This window comes from Aulonocara sp. 'chitande type north' Nkhata Bay, linkage group LG15 (assembly GCF_057382095.1).
Source record: "Aulonocara sp. 'chitande type north' Nkhata Bay isolate Kocher_YH1m ecotype deep benthic linkage group LG15, A_spYH_male_GT1.1, whole genome shotgun sequence".
Classification (NCBI taxonomy): Eukaryota; Metazoa; Chordata; class Actinopteri; order Cichliformes; family Cichlidae; genus Aulonocara; species Aulonocara sp. 'chitande type north' Nkhata Bay.
The window spans coordinates 42,250,357-42,271,731 of NC_141358.1; the positions used below are offsets into that span (position 1 = coordinate 42,250,357).

The 21,375-nt window shown below is 40.3% G+C and overlaps 1 protein-coding gene across 2 annotated transcripts; it reads right to left on the minus strand.

The window, feature by feature from the left end:
* Positions 1–6,725: 6,725 nt before the first annotated feature.
* On the minus strand, positions 6,726–15,242 carry LOC147313748 (aquaporin-4-like). Of its 2 annotated transcripts, none has more exons than XM_086263546.1 (5): positions 15,105–15,242; positions 11,845–12,292; positions 11,551–11,715; positions 10,636–10,716; positions 6,726–7,161 (listed from the first exon to the last, which is right to left on the minus strand). In XM_086263546.1, exons 1-5 carry the CDS (start codon positions 15,137–15,139, stop codon positions 6,925–6,927), a joined length of 966 nt encoding a protein of 321 aa, XP_086119672.1. In that variant the 5' UTR covers positions 15,140–15,242; the 3' UTR covers positions 6,726–6,924. The 2 variants fall into 2 exon arrangements, with proteins under 2 accessions (XP_086119672.1, XP_086119674.1); XM_086263548.1 differs by having other exon boundaries at positions 15,063–15,195.
* Positions 15,243–21,375: the final 6,133 nt, after the last annotated feature.

Sequence of the window (21,375 nt, forward strand, 5' to 3'; positions counted from 1 at the left end):
GTATTTCTACTAAATGTAGTGTTTATGCTTAATCATCCTATTTCTGCTTTTTATAGGATTTGTGCTTAATATAGTATTTCTGCTAAATTATAGTATTTCTGCTTTTTATAGTATTTGTGCTAAAACATAGTATTTCTACTAAATGTAGTATTTATGCTTAATCATAGTATTTCTATATATTTCTGCCAGGTCCCCAGGCAGCCAATCCTCTGTGAGGACTGAGAAATTCAAATTTTCAAATCAGGGCCTGCACGGCTTCCCAGCCAATCATATATGTGTCCTGAGGCATTCAAATTTGCATATTGGGGCCTTCATGGCTTCTAAGCCAGCCAATCATATCTGAGGGCTGAGGAATTCAAATCCACAAATCAGGGCCTGCACAGCTTCCCAGCCAGCCAATCATGTATGTGGGCTCCAGGTATTCAAATTTGCATATTGGGGAATTCGTGGCTTCTAAGTCAACAAGTCATCCATGTCATATATCTCTAAAAATTCATATTGTAATGATAAATTGTTAACACTGGAAGATTCCCCCATCTCTTCTGAACAAAACAGTGTAAGAATGACCGCTCTAGCCCCTACGGTTAGGAAATTACGGTCATTTGTTTGAGGGGAGTCGTCACTATGAGAAATAGACTGCAATAATCCTGTGCCTCTCTCTGCTGCGTGTGTAAAAAGAGGCACATGTTTTGGCGGGAAAAAGTACACAGGCTCTCTGATTGGTGGATTCAAATTCAGCAGCTCCCAGGCTGACCTAGAAACTTACTTCTCTCTCCCTGTGCATTTTTTTGCTGGTTTTTTCATTTAACAAGTATATTTGAGGGACCCTCAGCATGTTCAGCATTTTTTCAGCTGTCCATTTTGCTTTTCCAATTTTTCTGTTTAACTTATTACTATTGTGCTAAATAATACTATTTCTGCTATTTTATAAGATTTGTGCCTAATATAGTATTTCTGCTAAATTACAATATTTCTGCTTTTTATACTATTTGTGCTAAAACATAGTATTTCTACTAAATGTAGTATTTATGCTTAATCATACTATTTCTGCTTTTTATGGGATTTGTGCCTAATATAGTATTTCTGCTTTTTATAGGATTTTTGCTCAAACATAGTATTTCTACTAAATGTAGTGTTTATGCTTAATCATCCTATTTCTGCTTTTTATAGGATTTGTGCTTAATATAGTATTTCTGCTAAATTATAGTATTTCTGCTTTTTATAGTATTTGTGCTAAAACATAGTATTTCTACTAAATGTAGTATTTATGCTTAATCATAGTATTTCTATATATTTCTGCCAGGTCCCCAGGCAGCCAATCCTCTGTGAGGACTGAGAAATTCAAATTTTCAAATCAGGGCCTGCACGGCTTCCCAGCCAATCATATATGTGTCCTGAGGCATTCAAATTTGCATATTGAGGCCTTCGTGGCTTCTAAGCCAGCCAATCATATCTGAGGGCTGAGGAATTCAAATCCACAAATCAGGGCCTGCACGGCTTCCCAGCCAGCCAATCATATATGTGGTCTCAGGCATTCATATTTGCATATTGGGGAATTCGTGGCTTCTAAGTCAACAAGTCATCCATGTCATATATCTCTAAAAATTCACATTTTAATGATAAATTGTTAACACTGGAAGATTCCCCCATCTCTTCTGAACAAAACAGTGTAAGAATGACCGCTCTAGCCCCTACGGTTAGGAAATTACGGTCATTTGTTTGAGGGGAGTCGTCACTATGAGAAATAGACTGCAAAAATCCTGTGTCTCTCTGTGCTGCTGCGTGTGTAAAAAGATGCACCTGTTTTGGTGGGGAAACGTAAACAGCCACTCTGATTGGTGGATTTAAATTCGGCAGCTCTCTCCCTCTGTGTGTGTGTGTGTGTGTGTGTGTGTGTGTGTGTGTGTGTGTGTGTGTGTGTTTAGTGGGAGAGAGAGGACCCTGCCCTTATTTGGCAGCATGTCATTGTAGGATTTAAATTGAATATAGTTAGACTGGTTGACTGGATTAGAGCCTGTGTTTGTGTGTCCCTCTGTGCATTTGTGTTTCAATAAGTTATTACTATTCTGCTAAATCATAGTATTTCTGGTACTTTTCGGTACTTGTGCTAAATACAGTATTTCTGCTAAATCATACTATTTCTGCTTTTCATAGGATTTATGCCTAATATAGTATTTCTGCTAAATTATAGTATTTCTGCTTTTTATAGGATTTGTGCCTAACATAGTATTTCTGCTAAATTATAGTATTTCTGCTTTTTATAGGATTTGTGCTTAACATAGTATTTCTGCTAAATTATAGTATTTCTGCTTTTTATACTATTTGTTCTAAATTATAGTATTTCTGCTTTTTATAGGATTTGTGCTTAATATAGTATTTCTGCTAAATTATAGTTTTTCTTCTTTTTATAATATTTGTGCTAAAACATAGTATTTCTACTAAATGTAGTATTTATGCTTAATAATAGTATTTCTATATATTTCTGCCAGGTCCCCAGGCAGCCAATCCTCTGTGAGGACTGAGACATTCAAATTTTCAAATCAGGGCCTGCACAGTTTCCCAGCCAATCAAATAAGTGTCCTGAGGCATTCAAATTTGCATATTGGGGCCTTCGTGGCTTCTAAGCCAGCCAATCATATCTGAGGGCTGAGGAATTCAAATCCACAAATCAGGGCCTGCACGGCTTCCCAGCCAGCCAATCACATATGTGGTCTCAGGCATTCAAATTTGCATATTGGGGAATTCGTGGCTTCTAAGTCAACAAGTCATCCATGTCATATATCTCTAAAAATTCATATTTTAATGATAAATTGTCAACACTTGAAGATTCCCCCATCTCTTCTGAACAAAACGGTGTAAGAATGACCGTTCTAGCTCCTACGGTTAGGAAATTATGGTCATTTGTTTGAGGGGAGTCGTCATTATGAGAAATAGACTGCAATGATCCTGTGTCTCTCTGTGCTGCGTGTGTAAAAAGGATGCACCTGTTTTGGAGGGAAAGAGTGCACAGGCTCTCTGATTGGTGGATTCAAATTCAGCAGCTCCCAGGCTGACCTAGAAACTCACTTTTCTCTCCATGTGTGTGTGTGTGTGTGTGACAGAGAGAGAGAGAGAGAGAGAGAGAGAGAGAAAGGCTTTTAATGGGATGATCTCATTCTAAGATTCAAATTCAATATATTTAGACTGGTTGACTGAATTGGATCTTGTGTGTGTGTCTCTCTGTGCATGTGTGTTTTCTTATGTGTACATATTTGTGATTGTGTGGCTGTTATAGATTTCTTTGCTGATTTTTTTCATTTAACAAGTATAGTTGAGGGACCTTCAGCATGTTCATCATTTTTTCAGCTGTCCATTTTTGCTTTTCCAATTTTTCTGTTTAAGTTATTACTATTGTGCTAAATCATACTATTTCTGCTATTTTATAAGATTTGTGCCAAATACCGTATTTCTGCCAAATATAGTATTTCTGATTAATTATAGTTTTTGCTACCAAATCATAGTACAGTGTTTCTGCTTTTTATAGGGTTTGTGCTTAATATAGTATTTCTGCTAAATTATAGTATTTCTGCTTTTTATAGTATTTGTGCTAAATTATAGTATTTCTGCCAAATTATAATATTTGTGCTAAAACATAGTCTTAATTTAAAATTACAATATTCATAGTTCATCACAGTGTCTCTGGTAAATCACAATATTTCTGCTCTGTTGTACTATTTTTCTAAATCATAGTGTTTCTGTAATGTTTAAGTATTTTTGGCTAAATATATTCTTTCTGTTATCTTATACTATTTCTCCTAAATTCTTGAATTTTTGAGAAGTTATCATGTTTCTGGTAAGTTACAATATTTCTGCTAAATTCTGCTATGCTATTGTATCTCTGCCAAGTATTATGTTTCCTCTAAGATATTGCAGTTCTGCTAAGTTATTCCATTTTAGCAAACTTCTTTTGCTTCTGCAAAGTTTTTACAATTTCTGCAACTTTTCAGCTTTTTCAGCTACTTTTTGCATACAGCTTCAGCTTTAAGCATCCACACTGCATTTTCGCAGGAAATGCAAATTTTTCTAGTTTATTCTGTTTTTGGCAAAGAATGTTTAAATATTTAAATATATGGATTTCAATATCATACATTTTTATTATAAATCATTTTTAGGTGCACAGTGTCTACAACACTTGTGCAATATTATTCAGCAATACATGAGTGAAAACACATCCAACAAGTGTTCATTTACACTTCATAGCCGAGAGCAGGGGTGGGGAACTCCAGGCCTCGAGGGCCGGTGTCCTGCAGGTTTTAGATCTCACTCTGCGTCAACACAGTTCATTGCCAGGCCTCTGGAGAACCACAGCACATGTTGAGGAGGTCATTTAGTCATTTAAATCAGCTGTGTTGGATCAAGGACACATCTGAAACCTGCAGGACTCCTGCCCTCGATGCCTGCAGTGGGACGATCCTGGTTGAGAGATTGAAACTTGTAAAGCAGTGCTCGCTGCTGTTGTTACCAACAGAGGGCAACAGTACACCTGTTTGCTGTGAAAGCTGTGGCAATAACAACACACTGTCAGTACAGCAGTGACGAGGTGAGCATCTTTTGCAGGCCAGTATTATATTCATACATTAAAAGCACTTTCTGTGCTGAACTGTTCGTCAGAGATTTATTGCAGAGTTGTTAAGAAGAACAATCTTTTTAAATTTGCTTCCCTCCCATCAGCACAACAACTCACACTCACACATTTTAAATGCAAACTTAATCTGTTTCAAGCCTCAAGGCCAAACTTCACACATCGCAGTTTTGCATTGATCTGGCAGTTTGTTGTTCTGCTCTGTAATGAGTGTTGCAGTCACAGGGCCATAAGAGGCTCTACTGCTACTCTGATACTAACAGTTTATTTTTGCAGTTTCTTATAGTTGGAATGAGGCCACCGTGCAGTCCAGTCAGCTGGTGAGCAGTGCTGCTTAGTAGATCCAGCTCATGTTCCAGACTTGAGTGTTTAATAGATTATTACACTATAGGTACAGTGAATGTTTCAGTGTCATGAACAGCTCCTGCAAATTCAGCACAAAACAACCAAACCAAGACTGCAGACATTAGACTCCCGGACAGAAAATAAGATTTTAGAGCAAATCTAGAATTTACCAGCAACGACTGTGGTTTACCACAGCGAGGGCCAACAGGGACCAGAGTCAGAGGCCACATTACCCCATAACAGCTTCACATCAGCGGTTCTCATCATTAGCAGGTCTTGAAATTAGTTAAATACAACCTCAGGTGAACAAAACACACCTGAGGTCATGAGAAGCCATCGCTCCTTCCTATCAGTCGGGGAAAGGTTGTATGGCCTTCTGCAAGTAATTTGAAATCTATCGCTTATAGTGAGAAAGACAAGATTAGAGGAAAATATTCATTCTTCTCACAAAATTCAGACTGCACCACTCTTGGAGAAATTTCCAAAAACAACAACAACAAAAACAGTGAACAGTGAAACGACTCTTCTCTCTAAAAACATGGCAGCACAGTAAAAGTCTGAGCAAACCACAACTGTCAAACCTCAATGTGAGACCAAAGTCATTTGTCCGTAACACAGAGCACCGTGTTTAGGGACTCAAACACTTCACATGAACTGTGAACCACGGCCGTGGTGGAACGAATGAATGAATGATGTAAGAAAACCTGAAATTAATGCTGTTAAAGGTGTTTCTAAAGCCACTGAATCAGGACGTGTGCTGGTCTTCTTACACTTTGACTTAGTTTTTGTAAAATAAATAAAGACGTGGCACAATGTCACATTTGCTGTCATTGAACTGAGGTTGTGTTTAAGTCATTTAAGGTCTGACGATTAAATGAAACATGTCCTTGAATTGAGGGTGTACTTTCTTCACCAGGATTTATCGTCCTCTTATACTGAAAAGCACTCGGCTCCCACCTACCTCTCATTCCATGAAGTGCATGTTTTCATCATGTTTGTGAAGAAGCGGTTGAAGCAATATATCGAGTTCTTTGGACAGTTTTCATGGTTTTGATTGTCTCCGTGAGACCCTTCAGGGCCTCGTCCACAGCGATATGAGGCATAAAGTTATCAGCAGCCTCTGCTGTGGCCCAGCTGAACTGAAGCCAGTTTCAGTTACAGCGGGATTAATATGTTTATTGTTGGATAAACTATGAGCCACATCTCCTTCTGCGGCGCTTCACCTCTGCTGGCGAAGCACTGTTTCCCTTTTTCAAAGGGGTCAAATGTTTTTATGTGGTATGCAGTTTTTTGTCTTTAGCGGTGAAAAATCGAGGAGGCTCCACAGGGCGTCGTCTTTCTTTTTTGTTGAACTTGATGCCACTTTAAAAGAAGACTGCAACCCCCTGATGTTGTGAGCACAACAGAAAGATCAATGAATAAATTAAGATTGAGGTTATGAAAACTTAATGTTGGCTGCTGACATCATAAAACACCGGAGTGCGCGTGCTGTGAGCGCTGACTTTTAAGCGCGTCAGTGTTTTCTGGCAGAAAGTCGGCAGAAATGACACTCAGACTGAAGACGAGAGAGAATCAGAGAGTGTTTGTTTGCAGGGAGCTCAGCACTGACGTTGTATTGCATCCATATTACCCGGAGTGTTACTGAGGGTGGGACAAGGTCACTTCATGGTTGCTGTTTGTCTTTCACGTCCCCAGTTTTCCTGCCACACAGAAAACTGGAAATCCATATTACATGAGCACAAACACACACTTTCAGCAGTTTCTTTTTATTTACAGCATTTCTTTTGAAAGCCTTGCAGCCCTTTACTTAAAACAAGCCAACACAAGCTTTTTGGTTGCCAAAAGAAGAAGCCCCCCCCTCGTGAAGTGTTCAGTCTTCCTGCTTCAACCATGACTGTTTTAATGCTACAGGAGCAGACTGCAGCATTTGGAGCATTGGTGCTTTCTTTTCTTTCTAGTCACACAGAGGACAGCACCTCCCCAGACACCTCCCTCTCCCTCCTCTCAGCTCTTTCTACATCCATGACAGTGAAGAGAGGCTCCTGGGCCGTGGCTGAATCCTGGCGTTGTTTAGCAGCAGTGAAGGGCGTCTTCACGAAAGTCTCGCGTTTCTTCACCTCTGGGTCGGGGCAGAACAGGTATTCATAAAGAGCTGCAGCCAGGGTGCCACCCATTGACGGACCCACCCAGTACACCTGGCACACGGAAAACACAGAACACACAGGTGATCCCGAGGATGCTCAAACTAAGGTCTGCGCTTTCATTTCAATAGAGCTCGGGGACTTTAAACAACACAAACCAAGACAACAAAGAACTTTTCAAATCAAAGTAATAAATTTACGAGAGAAACTTGTTTTAGTAAAGGAAGGATATTTCCAATTTTCAAGGCAAAGTTCAAAAGGAATTCACATATTTAACTCCTGAAGTGCTGAGATCAAAGATCATGTTGGAAACAAAGTCCTAGGATCAACAAAATTAAACGTTTGTACAAAATTCACAGAAAAACAGTTGCTGAGATATGAGATAAATCCTGCTCTTTACGTTTCCTTCTTATTTTTTCAGTCATTAAGTGCTTTTTCTTCTATTTTAATAACAAAATCAAACTTTGTGTAAATGCCTCGCCATGATGTGCTGCTGCATCACTGTCTCAGCTTACAAAACAAAAACACTGGAGCAGAGATTTGTTATAGAAAAGGAGAAAACAGAATAAGTAATGAGACTTTGGTTTTCTCAGGCCACATCTAAGGAAAGTGTCGGGCAGCCCATTATCGCCTGAACCAGGCCACTGATGTAAGTGAAGATACAGATAGAAAGAAAATCCACACAGAAAGACAAAAAGGACAAAGTGGTGCTAACAGCTGAGAGCACCATCATCTGAACTGATGACAATAAACATTCTAGTTATGTGACGGACTCACATCTCTGCTGGACTGGCAGGCAGTGTTTACTGTGATAAATTCAAACTGATGAAAAGCTGTGCCATAAACAAAACACTTCAAATATCCATTTACTTACAATGTTATATGTTAGAAACGGCCTTAAGGGCTAAAATATGAGGATAAAAAGACATTTAAAGGCTGTACTTGTTAAAGTTGATGTTTTTCCTGCTGCTTGGCTGATGTATCCTGCAGCGCTGTGACACAGAAATATAATGATCAATCAATAATTAATCCAGCCCAGATCCTGTTTTTCACGTAGGTGGAAACAGATCAAATAAACCACTTAAGAGAAATTCTGACTTCACAATGAACTCGTTTCCAAACTTCTGGTTTTGGAGCTCCGAGCAAACATGTACAGACTGTCTGCAGCATCTGCATCCAGAACATTTTCACATCATGTCCTGTTACACTGTGAATTTTTGGCTTACTGTTCCTGCATGCCAGCGTGGCAGTGTGGTGCAGTGGGAAGCACGTCTCACTGAGAAAACCCAACATCCCATTTCTTTTGGTCAGAAGTTTGCAGAGATATTTGAAGAAGAAAATTCTGAAATTCAGTTCAGTTCAATTGTACTTATATAACACCAAATCACAAAAACAAGGTGCTTTATATTGTAAGGGAAGGACCCCACAATAATACAGAGAAACCCCCCAAATCAAATAACCCCTGTGAGCAGACGGTGGGAAGGAAAAGCTCTTTTCTAACAGGAAGCCTCCTCGGGCAGGGTCAGGCTCAGGGATGTGCAGCTGCAACCAGCTGGAGACGAGAGAAATTTACACATGAAGGCCAAAAATGTCTTTAGAACAAAGTTTTACTTTTAAACCAAGTCTAAGTGTTGCCTGGCGCAGCTGCAGGGGGGAAGCGGTGCAGTGAGCTCAAGGGGGCGGGACCGGGAGGCAGGTGAGCCACAGGTGGTGGCGACTGTGTGATGACAGGGTCTTCTTTCTTTGTCTATATAGTGACGGCAGAGAGAGCTGGACCGGACTGTTACCTGTGCAGAACTGTCAAATAAATACAGACACATTGTGTGTAGCGCATACTTCACAATCTCCTTCTTTGGTTTCTTAATTTTGAAAATCGCTCCTTTTAAAGTCTGGAGGGGACGTGACTCATCCATACCAGAAGCACCGAACTGTCTTAAGTTACAAAGTTAAAACTAAAACAGCAGTGACATCCAATCCAGCGACTGCCATGTTCACGATGCCAGCCCCACAGCAGCAGGTACAGGTAAAAGTGCGAAGGCAGAGGAAATGAAAGAGAAAGTGTCTCCCTGTGAAACGAGACAGTGCTGTGTGAAAATGATGAGAAGCAGAAAGAATATCAAAGCTGTACAAAGGAGAGAGACTACAACAATCTCCAAGATCAAAATCTAAACAAGAAATGACTTCAAAGCTGAAAGAGCACACAAAGACCCAGAATACTAACGAGGCGTCGGGACAGCAGCGCAGACTCGTTTCAGTTTCTCTGCTTATTGTCGAAAAGAGCTCAGAGAGAATTCGTCTTTGTTGTTGGAGAAAACTTTCCAAACAAAAAGCTGGCATTGGCCACATTGGTACAAAATCGCATCCAAAAAGGGTTGAAATCACCAACACTAACAGAATCAGCTGCAAGATGAGTTTGATATCAACACAATCTGACGCACAAACGACGCATCGTCACCTCTGTTAGAGCCCATCTATAGAGAAATGTTTTGATACTGTTTCAGTTATTATGCTACATGTTTGATTTTGTATAACATGTTGTTAGAGAATAAATGCTGCGCGTTTGTGTCGGGTAAGAAAGCATTACAGCGCATGTGTGGTAGCAGGTTAGAGTGAGCCAGGACGGGAGTGTGCGCTGCAGCAGCAAATCGGTTTTTGTTTGTATGTACGAGTCAGAAATAAATCCGAACAGCTCACATTAAGAACTGGAAGAATGATTTTTTCAAAGCTTGGGACAGAAATTCGCCACTACAGCCTCTGATGTACGAATCCAACAGACAAAACAGTTATTTTTCTTATGTTCACTTATCCAAACATAATCAATCAGGTTCAGCAGTGACACAAAGGTCGTCATCACCTCGATCAGCTGAAGGCCTCTCAGTTTCGTTATGAATGTGTCGAAGCATGTGCGCGATCACACACACGGACAGGTCTGCTGCTAGAACACGGCCATGTTTTACAAACCAAGAACGAACTATAATATTAGCAGAGGTTGAACACACAGGACAAGCTTCAAGGGAAGCAGCGCAAAGGCTTGCTGTCAGCTGTAACCTCGAAGCCGTTAAACCGCCGAAGAACGATTAAAGAACAGGAAAAAACACAACACATTGTAACTCATATAAAGATGCAAACTGTAACAGGTAAACACATCATTTATTTGTATCTGTATGGAGACGTCTCCAGTTTAGCTGTTGTTGCAGTTGCTATGAAGACTTCCTGTAAACAGCACTAATCAATGCAGCTGTGTTGCTGCCGTGTGCTGCCTTGCAGACAGTGTCAAACAGCATGCCTGCTGCTGGAAACGACGCTATAAAAACAAAGCATTGTGGACCAGACTCTTAATGACCTGAAACTCCCTACAAAGCTCCATAAAGCTGAGGGCAACTGCAGATTCTTATTGAATTTATGCCTATAACTATTTCCACACATTAACTGTATAATTTCTGAAAAATATTTGGGACTGAAATTACTTTCAAAATGGCAAAAGGTGCACTCACTCTGCATTTTGAATATTAATCAAAATGTTGTTACCCAGTGGTTTTCCCAGGACCATGTGACCATCGCTGGGCCGAAGGACCGAGCAGGGTTCATACTGGCTCCAGTGAAGGGAATCTGAGGGAACAGTCACAACCAGGCTATGAACCTCACAAGCAAAACAACAAGCCTTAAAGGTTTGAGTTAAGGACAGCTGGGCTTCGTTTTAGGAGCCTGAAGATGCTTCAGCTCTCACAAGCAGTGGTTAAAGACCTCCACCAGCTTTTAGAACTGCAGAAGCTTCTTGGATAAGCAGTGAAACGTTTTCATGAGCTTAAGAAGAAGGTCAGCTGCCTTTAATCCAAGCACCGATGACTACTGTGAGCTGGAGGACTGACCTGTCTCTTAAACTGATGATCTACCAAGTGTTGTCACATCTGGCTCCATCCTGTTCTCCTGACTTTGTGAAAACACTCAGTAACCATTCAGTCGTCTAACCGACTGAGGGACTGAAACAAGCAAATCAAAGTGCTTTCACTGTCCACACTAACAGTCACAGCTCAGTGCTCACTGGAGCTAAATTACATACATCAATAATGTAAATCCTATCTCTACACTACAAATCACACAGTTAATCACATAATTGAAGCTTGGCTTTTGTGGCTTCATCACAGCTGCAGTAACGTGAGAGACTAAACTGGACCTTCCTCTTTATGCTGTTGGTTCCTCTTTGAATAGTTTTGATTCTGCTTTAGAATTATTACATAACACTTATGAATTAACACAGCATGCATGCTTCAGGTTTTCCATCAAACCAAAGGGTGATGTTGAAGTGTCGTATCCACTCTGCGGTGAACTGAGCTTTGAAAAAGTAATCTGTAACATGTTCACATAATAAGCTGTTCATGATTACAATGAACTGAATTTCTCCCACATCACGATGAATCACTGCACAGGTGTCTGGGTACTTACAGCAAACAGATGACCAACACAAACAGAAAGGCCGATAGCCAAAGCAGATGAACCTTTGAGATCTTTACGTTTGTGGTCACAGGTGGCAAAGATGGTGAAGATCAGCTGAAAGGTGATGAAGACTTCTACGACCAGGGCGGTACCCACAGAGATGCTGTCATTCACCTGTGTGAGTAAAACACACTCACGTGAGCATGTAGTCAGATGAATGTATTCACAGGCAAAAGGTCGGTAGTGGAGAATAAAACTGTCACACATAGTCACACATTTAAAGACACACACTCCTGCTCTTACCTCAGTGACTCCCATCCCACCCCTAACAGTGGCTGGGGTGATCCCGTACAGTACGGCCGCCCCAACTGTGGCTCCCACACACTGAGCCAGGAGGTAGAAGACTGCTTTAGCCAGGCTCAGCTTCCTGGTCACAACCATGGCTACTGTGACCGCTGGATTGATATGAGCCCCGCTAATGTGGCTGAAGCACCGCACCATGGTGGCAATAGTCAGGCCAAAGCAGAGAGAGATGAGCACGAGGTCGGGGGGGTGGGGATCCTCAGTGCCCCAGTTGATGGTTGAACCGAGGCCAAGCAGGACAAAGATCAGCATGGCAGAGAACTCAGCCGCCACACAGCGCCAGAACTCCTTGGTCCAGATGCCCTTAAAGGCAGTCATAGCTTTGTCTTGAGTGAAGCACGATGGAGGCCAGGACTGAGACTGTGGTTTACAGGGAAAGCAACACCTCCTGGAAGAGAGCGTAGAGACAGGAAACATGCTGTGAGAGGGGGTTGTGGCCTTTTAATGGGGAGATAACACATGGACAACGTGTTGGTTTCAAAATGGTCACGATGAGTGCGGCTCACCTGCATTTGAAAAGAGAGAGAGAGTAGAGCAGGTTGGCCACCTCATTTGTTAGTTTTGAGCTTGAGTGGTTCTGTGCTTGCACCCACTGTGGACCGAACCTTTCTCTGCTCTGCACCATGGCCTGAGCTTTAATTTGCTTTGTAAACTGTGTGACAGGAAAGCTCACTTTCTATTTCACTGCAGATAAACAAGTTCACACTATTCAGGCTGAGGGGGTCTGAGAATTACTATCATTATACTGTATCAATGCAATCTACAAGGAGGGAAATACTATTCTATTCTATTCTATTCTATTCTATTCTATTCTATGACTTTTCTTCTCATGTAATATTAAGACTGTTAACCTGCCTAATCAAGATTTAACTCGTCAAGCATGGCTCAAAAAAGTATGTGGATGTTCTAGTTTCTGAAAGTGTGATGTTTTTAGTGTTTGTCCAAATAAATAAATCACAGATGCCTACCCTGGCTGATGGGGTAAGGGCACCAGGTGCATATTAACAAAAACAACATTAATAATATTTACTAAACAACTTAATATGAACTAGATTTTGACTCGTGGCCTCATCATGAGATGGTGCTTCCAGGTAGCTAATAAGGAATATCCCACTTAATAGGCTTTATCAACTTCCCGTGCTTTAATGGTGCATACCAGATTAACAAACTAATGTTTTTTTGTAATTAGTTGCAGTGAGAAAATTACACAGTGGGCTTTGAGCTTACAGAGCCCTTCAGGGCGTGAACCAGTGTGGAGAATTGCCCACTCTGCACAGTCTGCCCTCATTTCTATTTTTAGCTTTCAAATGCCTTTTAAATTTCTATCTGAGCTTTTGGATTGATTGCATTTGTAATTGACCACACAAGGATGCTGCTGTATACTAAAATCTATTTACTACCATATTTGTGCTTAATTACATCATGATAAATGATCAAAAACTGCAAATTAATGCATACAAATTGTAACGGGACAAATGATGGGTCAGGGACTCTTCTGGAGGGTCAAGCAGACCCTGCAGATAATTAAAAAAGATAAAAACCATGGGGAGCGATCCAAAGATCCACTGTCTCATTAGCTACTCTAATTGGTTTCAACCTAGATGTTCATGAATTTATTTTAATGAACCACATACTTTGACATTAAATCAATCTTTGCTGCAGACGATAAATGACTGAAAGCTAGCTTTTTGGTAATAATGTTTAAGCATGTACACTAACAACACCGACAGAGCCACAGATCTGGCACACATGGCCAGATCAGTCTTTCACCAAGACTCTCAGACTCATTTGTTTGTAGATCACAGTGGTTTCTTTGTCTGTTTGATCTATCTGGGAACAATGTGATACCATCCGAGCCAAGAATTTCACACAGTGCAATAATTGTGTGGGCCTCTTTTTGATTTTGTAGCGTGTGCACAAAAACAGTGCTACTGTCATACATTTGAAGGTTTATGTGGAATCCAAGTACAGAAAACATTTTAGATGTACTGCTGTGTGCAGCTATAGTTAGTAAGGTTAACCCACAACATAAAATGTAAATAGACATCAGAGTTTATGTAAAATCAGAGGTCTTATTTTATTTACGAGACATGCTGTGTTTTAAAAAGGTTGTTAGATCTTAGATGCAGTGTAAGGAGCAGAGCTGAAGGCAAAACCTGCCCAGCTATGTTCCAGCCCTCAGTGGTTATGAGTTCTGGGTGCAAAATGAACACGACTGCAGATACAAACCATAAACAGAGTTTCACTGTGAAATCCACTAAAAAGTTGATGTTGACAAATCCAGTGAGCAGATCCTGGAAAATCATTTTTTTCTGCTAATATTGAACATATCGTCTACATAATATAATCTAAAAGTGAACATGAAACCCATAAAATTATCAGGAAAGTGTTTAGGTCACGGGGCAAGAAACATGAGCCCCATAAAACTGGAACTCTATTTGCAACCGCTGAGGACGCCCCCTGCTGGCCATTCAAAAGTCTGTCGCGCACTTTTGCCTCACAGGAAGAAGGTCCTGAGTTGGACTCACACTAACATGTAAATGTGATCCTTTTCTTCAAAAACAAATAAATTCTTCATTTCTCAAGTTAGAAAAAATTTTGTTTTTAGCACCATTAAGCTTTTAATGTGACCCACAGTAGCCCGGATTTTATTTGCCAGATTCCCTGCAGGATTATTATTTATTTATTTGGAGATGGAACAGAGAGGCAAACACTCAGGGCGGATTAAATGATTATGATGCAGGTGTTTGCCTTTCTGTTCCATTAAAAATATCCTTTATTCCTATAAGTTTGTCACTGTTGCTCCTTCATTTATTTATACAATGTAAACAGAAGAGAAGAGACATGAAAGCCTTCTATCGCTTCTCAACAGCAGCAGTAAAATAATAATAATGATAATAATTCATTTTTTTCTTAGCGGGAATAATTGAATATCCAGACTAACGAATTTATATTAAAACAAAATAAGCATTAAAATAAGGATGTAAACTACAACCAACAATATTATTACCATTAATGGCCTTAATGTGAATATATAATTTAAAACAACCTGAGTTGAAAGTATGAAATTGATATTTTTCAGCAATATAACATTTTGCTCTATAATCAGTTCTGGAAGCTAAAACCAAATGTGTCGGCCCAAACAAAACGTCTCCTACCGTGTTGTTGCAGCTCCGGTGAGTCTTTACGCGTGTACTCACCTCAGGCGCTCCAGAGCCCCGCCGCTCTCCGTCATGACTCCACCAGCAGAACGGCTGTTTCTGGCTTTTATAGCGGGGCTCTGTGCGTGAAAGCACAGTTTGTCTGTTAGTGATTAGGGTCTAGCTTGGCCTGGTCTGACCTCGATGGGCAGAAATGGCAGAAAATGAAATGACTGTGGAGCAGGGGCGTTTCCAACATTTTTCTGTGGGGTGGCACAGAAGGGGTACAGAGAAGGGCTCATGCAGATTGATTACATGTTCAAGAGTCTTAGGTACTATTCACAGTCCTACAGGAAATATGTAAATAAAATATTTGGGAAATGACATAAGGAGATTTAGTGACTTTGCCCTGTACTGGTCCTATACATGGTCTTGCACCACCTCCTTGTACTACTGAGGTTGACACCTGCGTGATTTCTGTTGTGAACTGACACTTTATAAATAAAACTGAACTGTACTGAACAATTAATGTGAGTTTTATAGTGCACAACGAGCAGAAAAGATCAGACAGAGCATGCGATTCCAGCCCAGACTTACAGTTTTATATTCTCAAAGCCATTTGTCCTAAAAGGCCGACCAAAAAACACTGACATGAAGCAATGAGAATGATCCACTAAGACTTAAACATTTTATGAAGAATATTCTCGCAGCTAACAATTGAAGATTGAAGGCAGAGCTTGGAGATGGTAAACAGCAATTCATAGCTCATATATTTTTCATTTAGGAAATATGGCTAAGGTCAGACATATTTTATTCATACTTCTGAGTCATCCCTTATTACTCATCATGCGCTCTCTAGCACCCAAATTTTGATAATGCGATTTCAAATCCTAAATAAAAACTCAACAAAACAAAACTCAGTTCTGTACAGACTCCCAGCTTTTCTAAGCTGATATTTTGCAGAGTTATCAGTAGATTTCTGCTAAACACAACAGCTTGCATGGCAGCAAGTCTGCTCTGCATGTTGTCAGTATTATTATCTGTGAGAGAAACCCCCTTCCGTCATTGCTACTGGATAAATACTGACACACTGCTGAAACACAAAGCTGCTACTGTTTATGCTTCTTCAAGCAAGCTGACAGAGCAGCCCTCCTTTTCCTCATCACACACAAACAAACAGCCACGTTATCTCTTATATAAGTATTACACAAGATCAGTCATATATACAATAGAGGCACAATGTGTAAAACCAAAAACAACACACTCACAAAATCTCGCTAAAGGGCCGCAGTCCAAAACTAGGGTTATGTAACGTGCTTAGTGGCAGAGAAGAGACAAGAGTATCATCTACTTCTGTTTCTGTTTGTTCTTGCAGCCGGATGCTGGCACTGTTACAGAGTTACAAATCCTCTGTTGTAACGCCGTCTGGCCTAAACCCAGCGTTGGTCAAGTTACGTGAAAAAAGTAATCAGCAACTAATTACTGATTACTTCTCAAGAAAAAGTTATCCCATTACTTTACGGATTACTTACTTTCAAAAGTGATTAGTTACTTAGTTACTTTTTAAAAACACGATACCCAACCTGAATATGTAATAAAGCAACAGACCTTTCAGCCCAGTTCTACTTGTCTGCATAATCCATCATGTAACACTGAATCAAATGGAAACGTCTCTTTTTAAAACTTGTTTTATTAGTTTTAATCTTTTAACTTTATGCACATTGCATCAAGCAAAAATGACAATATATGCAACAGTCTTTGACTTGAAGACATTATTTACCATTTAAAGCCATGTTCTGCATATTCCAGCATATAAAATAAAATAATGCTTTGTGTTTACACTCTTTCAAATAAATGAAAGTAAAACTTCAAAGCAGCTCTGAGTCCTGTCGCTCTTATTGTCACCTGTTTAGCAGGAGTGGGGCGGGTGGAGGTTTGCCCACAGCGGTCCTGTCAGTGGGGGGTTTCTCTGTGGATGTCACGTTCCCGTGGCAGCGTGAGATTCAGATTTGAAGTTTAATTTTTCGCTGTAGAAAGAAGTTTTCTTCCCATGCAGGGTGAACAGCAGACGCTAATGTTTGTGTCACTTTTTACAGAATCAAACTCAAAGTAATGTGATTACTTCCACGCTTTAAACGCTGCATGGTCGTACTCTCTCCATCACTCCATGTTATCCATGTATGTCGCAAAAAAGTATGACGGTTTAGTAATGCAGTAACGCAGCATGCTTACGGGAAAGTAACAGTAATCTAATTACTTTTTTCGCAATAGTAATCCCTTACATTACTCGTTACCTGAAAAAAGTAATCAGATTACGCCTTACTGCCCATCTCTGGGCACAATAATGAATAAATTTGGCTGTTTGGCTTATTGCTTGTGTAAACCCTTGAACGCATGAATAACCTTATAAAGAAACGTATATGAAAACAGGACCAACGTCACTGTGTTCGACCACACTGGTATCTGTGCTGCTCTTTCTTTTCTGCAGGTGGATGTTAAACCCGTATTAAATACACAAGCAGATCAATTCTGGGTTTATCGTGCATTCCCATTTCTTTTATTTTAAGATTTTACTATATACTTTTTAAACCTTTCATGGATCAGCACCACCGTACAAGCTGAGCTGCAGATTGCAAAAATATTCCGTCGAGGTGGCTGACGTCCTGGACTAGCTGCTCCAGGCACTCCCAAAAACCTGGATGAAAACCCGGAGCAATCCAGCTTTCTCTGTTAGTGCTCTCAAACTGTGCAATGATCGCCCATGGCCACTTTGTTGCCTGTTTGAGAGCAGTGTGTTCTTATCTTTGCCTTTTATTTTGTTTTTATTGTTTTACTGATTGTGTTGTGTCATGTACAGCACGTTTTTCAAACTCTCAGCTTTAAAAATGCTCAATAAATCAAACAGGACTGGGTTAGATTGAAAATCTATTCTACAAGCTGCATTTATATGCAGGTGGTCTTTAACAGCTAACATGTTAACCATTTAGATTCCTCCACTACTTCCTTGCAAAGGCTACAGCACATAAGTATGTAATGTAGTTATTTGGTCTATTTCAGTAGTTAACTACTAATTAACTTGTGGTGGACGGTAAGTAAACACATTTACAGAAGTGCTGTATTTATTCACAATTTTAAAGGTAGTTAAAATCTTTACATGACCCTTTTACTTCACAGTCAGAATTTAAAACGTATCACTTGATGCTGTAGTACAATCACTTGTTATCCGTCAGTCTTTAGAGCCTCTTTGCTGCCACTGATTCTCTTCCAGATCCTGTTGCCTCCAGCTGTTTATTTTCCTTTTGAGGGAGCACAGATGTGAAGGAAAAGCTGTTTGCCGTCGTTACCTAAAAATCATTCCTATGAAAAGGCAAAACAGGATAACTGGTGACTTGAAATTTAATATCAAAAACATAACAAAAACTAGTTGTGTGTCTTGTGACCTTTACAATGTGTACCTGTTATCGTCTTCGTCTGTTTTCATTCCTATTTGAATTCCTCTCTGTGCTTCTTGACAGACACCAGGATTTCCTTCTGTCTGGCAAGAATGCAAAACTGCATTTTATCCTAACATCTGGCTGATGTGTGTCACTTTTCTTGTCTCAGATGAGTGAAATGCACGGTCCTCATCTGATGGCGATGGTCTCAAAGCACTGTGGTTTGCTTCACTTTTAGATTGGAAACATTTTCTTTATGAGCACATTTGTTTTGCACCTCGGCCAGTGTGCTACATCACAGAGGTGATATAAGGTAGACCCCTATTACTGTAGGGTCTGCCTTACAATATAAAACGCCTTGAGGCGACTGTTGTTGTGATTTGAAGCTGTATAAATAAACTTGAATTGAATATACACAGCTACAGGTGGAGATCAGCGGAGCAGCATATACTGCAATATTCAAACTAATTTGCTAAAAGGAAAGAACACGCTGGTGCACAGGGACCAAACAATGCTGAATTTAATATACTTAGAAAACACGCCAAACGTCAGACATAAAAGCTTTAGTGGTAAATAATGGTGAAAGTAAATACAAATGTCATGTGTTCACACTTCATGGGGCAGCTGAAGGTCACAGCACGGATTTGTCCCAGTCTGCTGTAACACAGGGCGCACACATGCTGCTTAAATCAGAGCAAGGTTTCCCAACTAAGTTTGCATGCTGCTGTGCAATGCTGAATGTCTGCAGTGCACATGTTGGAAGATAAAAGACAACATGACTGTTTTTATTTTTGAACAGAATAGCACATGTGCCCTTCCAGTCCTGTGCGATCATACTGCTCGTTTTGCCCTCTTGTTCTGTACCTTTGTTCTGACTTTATTGTTTGAACCTGAGGGCTGGATGTGCATGAATAAAAAAAGGAATGCTTGGACACTGCTAGCATCATGGTCAGGTTTTTGACGTGGCTTTCACACAAACGCGAAGCAGAAGATGAAGCATCGCCAAAGAACATATGATGACGCATATCTTACCTTTGGCTTCACCTGCACAACGGTGGTGCCAAGTTATGTCCACATCCCAGACAAACAGTATCCCACAGCTTTATGTTTTTAAAACCCTTTTGCAGAGAGAGAGGCATCTTTTGAAAAATCTGTTGATAGCAGTGTTGAATATTCTTACACAGTAAAGACAACAAAAAAAGAAAAACGAAACAACTATGCATGAAATAATTGCACCACAAAGGTGGTTTGTTTAGTGGTTTATTTTACTGCAACCTGTAATTTATTGCAGTTTACTTTTATTTGTTTAGAGTGTGAAATAAACTGCAATGGAGTTTGAAAACAAAGTATGTGCGTGTGTGGTTGGAGGGTGTGTTTGTGCCGGGGGTGTTCTTGTAAAACAAAGGGGGGCACGTTTGTGAACCACTGGACTAACTAGTGCTTCACAAACATCAAATATTGGAACATCCATTAAAGAATTAATAAAATGCAAAAGCTGAAGCTTCAAAATAGCCTCTCTTCAAAACAGAGAGTTTTAAATACAGGAGCCATCTCTTACAACGGCCTCATCCTTTATAATAAAAGCTCGATCAGTTTGAAGCTCTGCCTTGACCCAAAGAAACTTAAGTGGGCACAATTCAGTTTTCTGTTTATGATCCATCTGTTTCACTCGTGCAGCTCAAACTGAAGTTCACGAAGCCTTCAGTAGAGGGCAGTAGAACACTAACCAAAAAGACATACATACAATAGAGAGGGCATTATGTTCTCTCCTCTTACATTGTGTCTCACTTAGTTTCAAACTCAGCAGTGGTAATTACGATCTCCTTCTTCATCAGTGATTTTCTGGAGGAAAAAAATCTTTTCCACTATGCTGAGGCAATTATTTCTCTGTCTCCCTCACACACTTCAAGTGTCTCTTTCTCTCTCACACACATGCACACTGATTCTTGTCAGCTTCATGGACCATGGGGGTTTCTGTTCTTGTCCCTGATTGGCTGATTGATTCTGACATTTCCACAGCCTGATCATTTCCTCCTCTCCTGAATATGAATGTGTGCAAATGTCTCCTCGGGAATATGGGGTTTTCTCAGTGTGTGCTTGTGTGTGTCTGTGTGTACATGCACTCAGATATACGCTGGAATTAGAAGCTTATAAAAGATTGAAAATACACATACAAAGATTTCTTTTTTGTGCAAACAGAATAAATATAATTATAAAACCACAGAAATGATGCTAGTTAGTCCTGTTATGGTAACAGATGTTTGATGATGGTCTTTGGTCGCACATGTTCGAGGACTTGATGGCTGTCCATCATGACTAATATCAGTCATTTTAAACTCTGAGGTTTGAACAGTGACACTTTGACTTATTAAGGTGCAATGTTACACACAACGGGTATAATTACGTTTTGCTTTCTTAGCAGTAGTGGGACTTGGTGACAAAGAGATTACAGGGTCATTAAAATGAGAGTTAACTCCGTTAAAGCATGGATGGCTGAGGCTTGAGGGATCTCGTTGATTGTTTTGTGACCTGGCCTCCAAATTCCCAAGATCTCAGTGCAAATGCTGGAAGTCTCATTCACAGAACCTCAACCCTGCAAACCACAACAACCCGAAGCCTTCAGTCCAGGCACCGTGGTGCGACGGGGCATCCACACAGGAAGAGAATAGCAGCCATGTGACAATCAGACACCATGAAATTTCAAATCAATTCAGCCACTTGTTGAAATAACTTTGAGACTAGTGATTGAAGCTACTAAACTCTAAACTCAGGTGGTGAGGGTGGGCAGGTGCTTCTCCAACAGCATCACCATCAACACAGGAGCACCTCAGGGATGTGTCCTCTCGCCACTGCTCTACTCCCTCTACACTTCAGACTGTGTGGCCACCCACGGCTCC

What these genes read in the sequence shown, in the direction of transcription:
- LOC147313748 (XM_086263546.1), bottom strand. Translation starts at nt 15,139, where the DNA reads ATGACGGAGAGCGGCGGGGCTCTGGAGCGCCTGAG. An exon ending in GGGGCTCTGGAGCGCCTGAG is followed by an intron (nt 12,293 to 15,104) that starts GTGAGTACACGC and finishes GCTCTCTTCCAG; the next exon opens with GAGGTGTTGCTTTCCCTGTA. An exon ending in GGTCCTGGGAAAACCACTGG is followed by an intron (nt 7,162 to 10,635) that starts GTAACAACATTT and finishes TCCGTGTGCCAG; the next exon opens with GTGTACTGGGTGGGTCCGTC.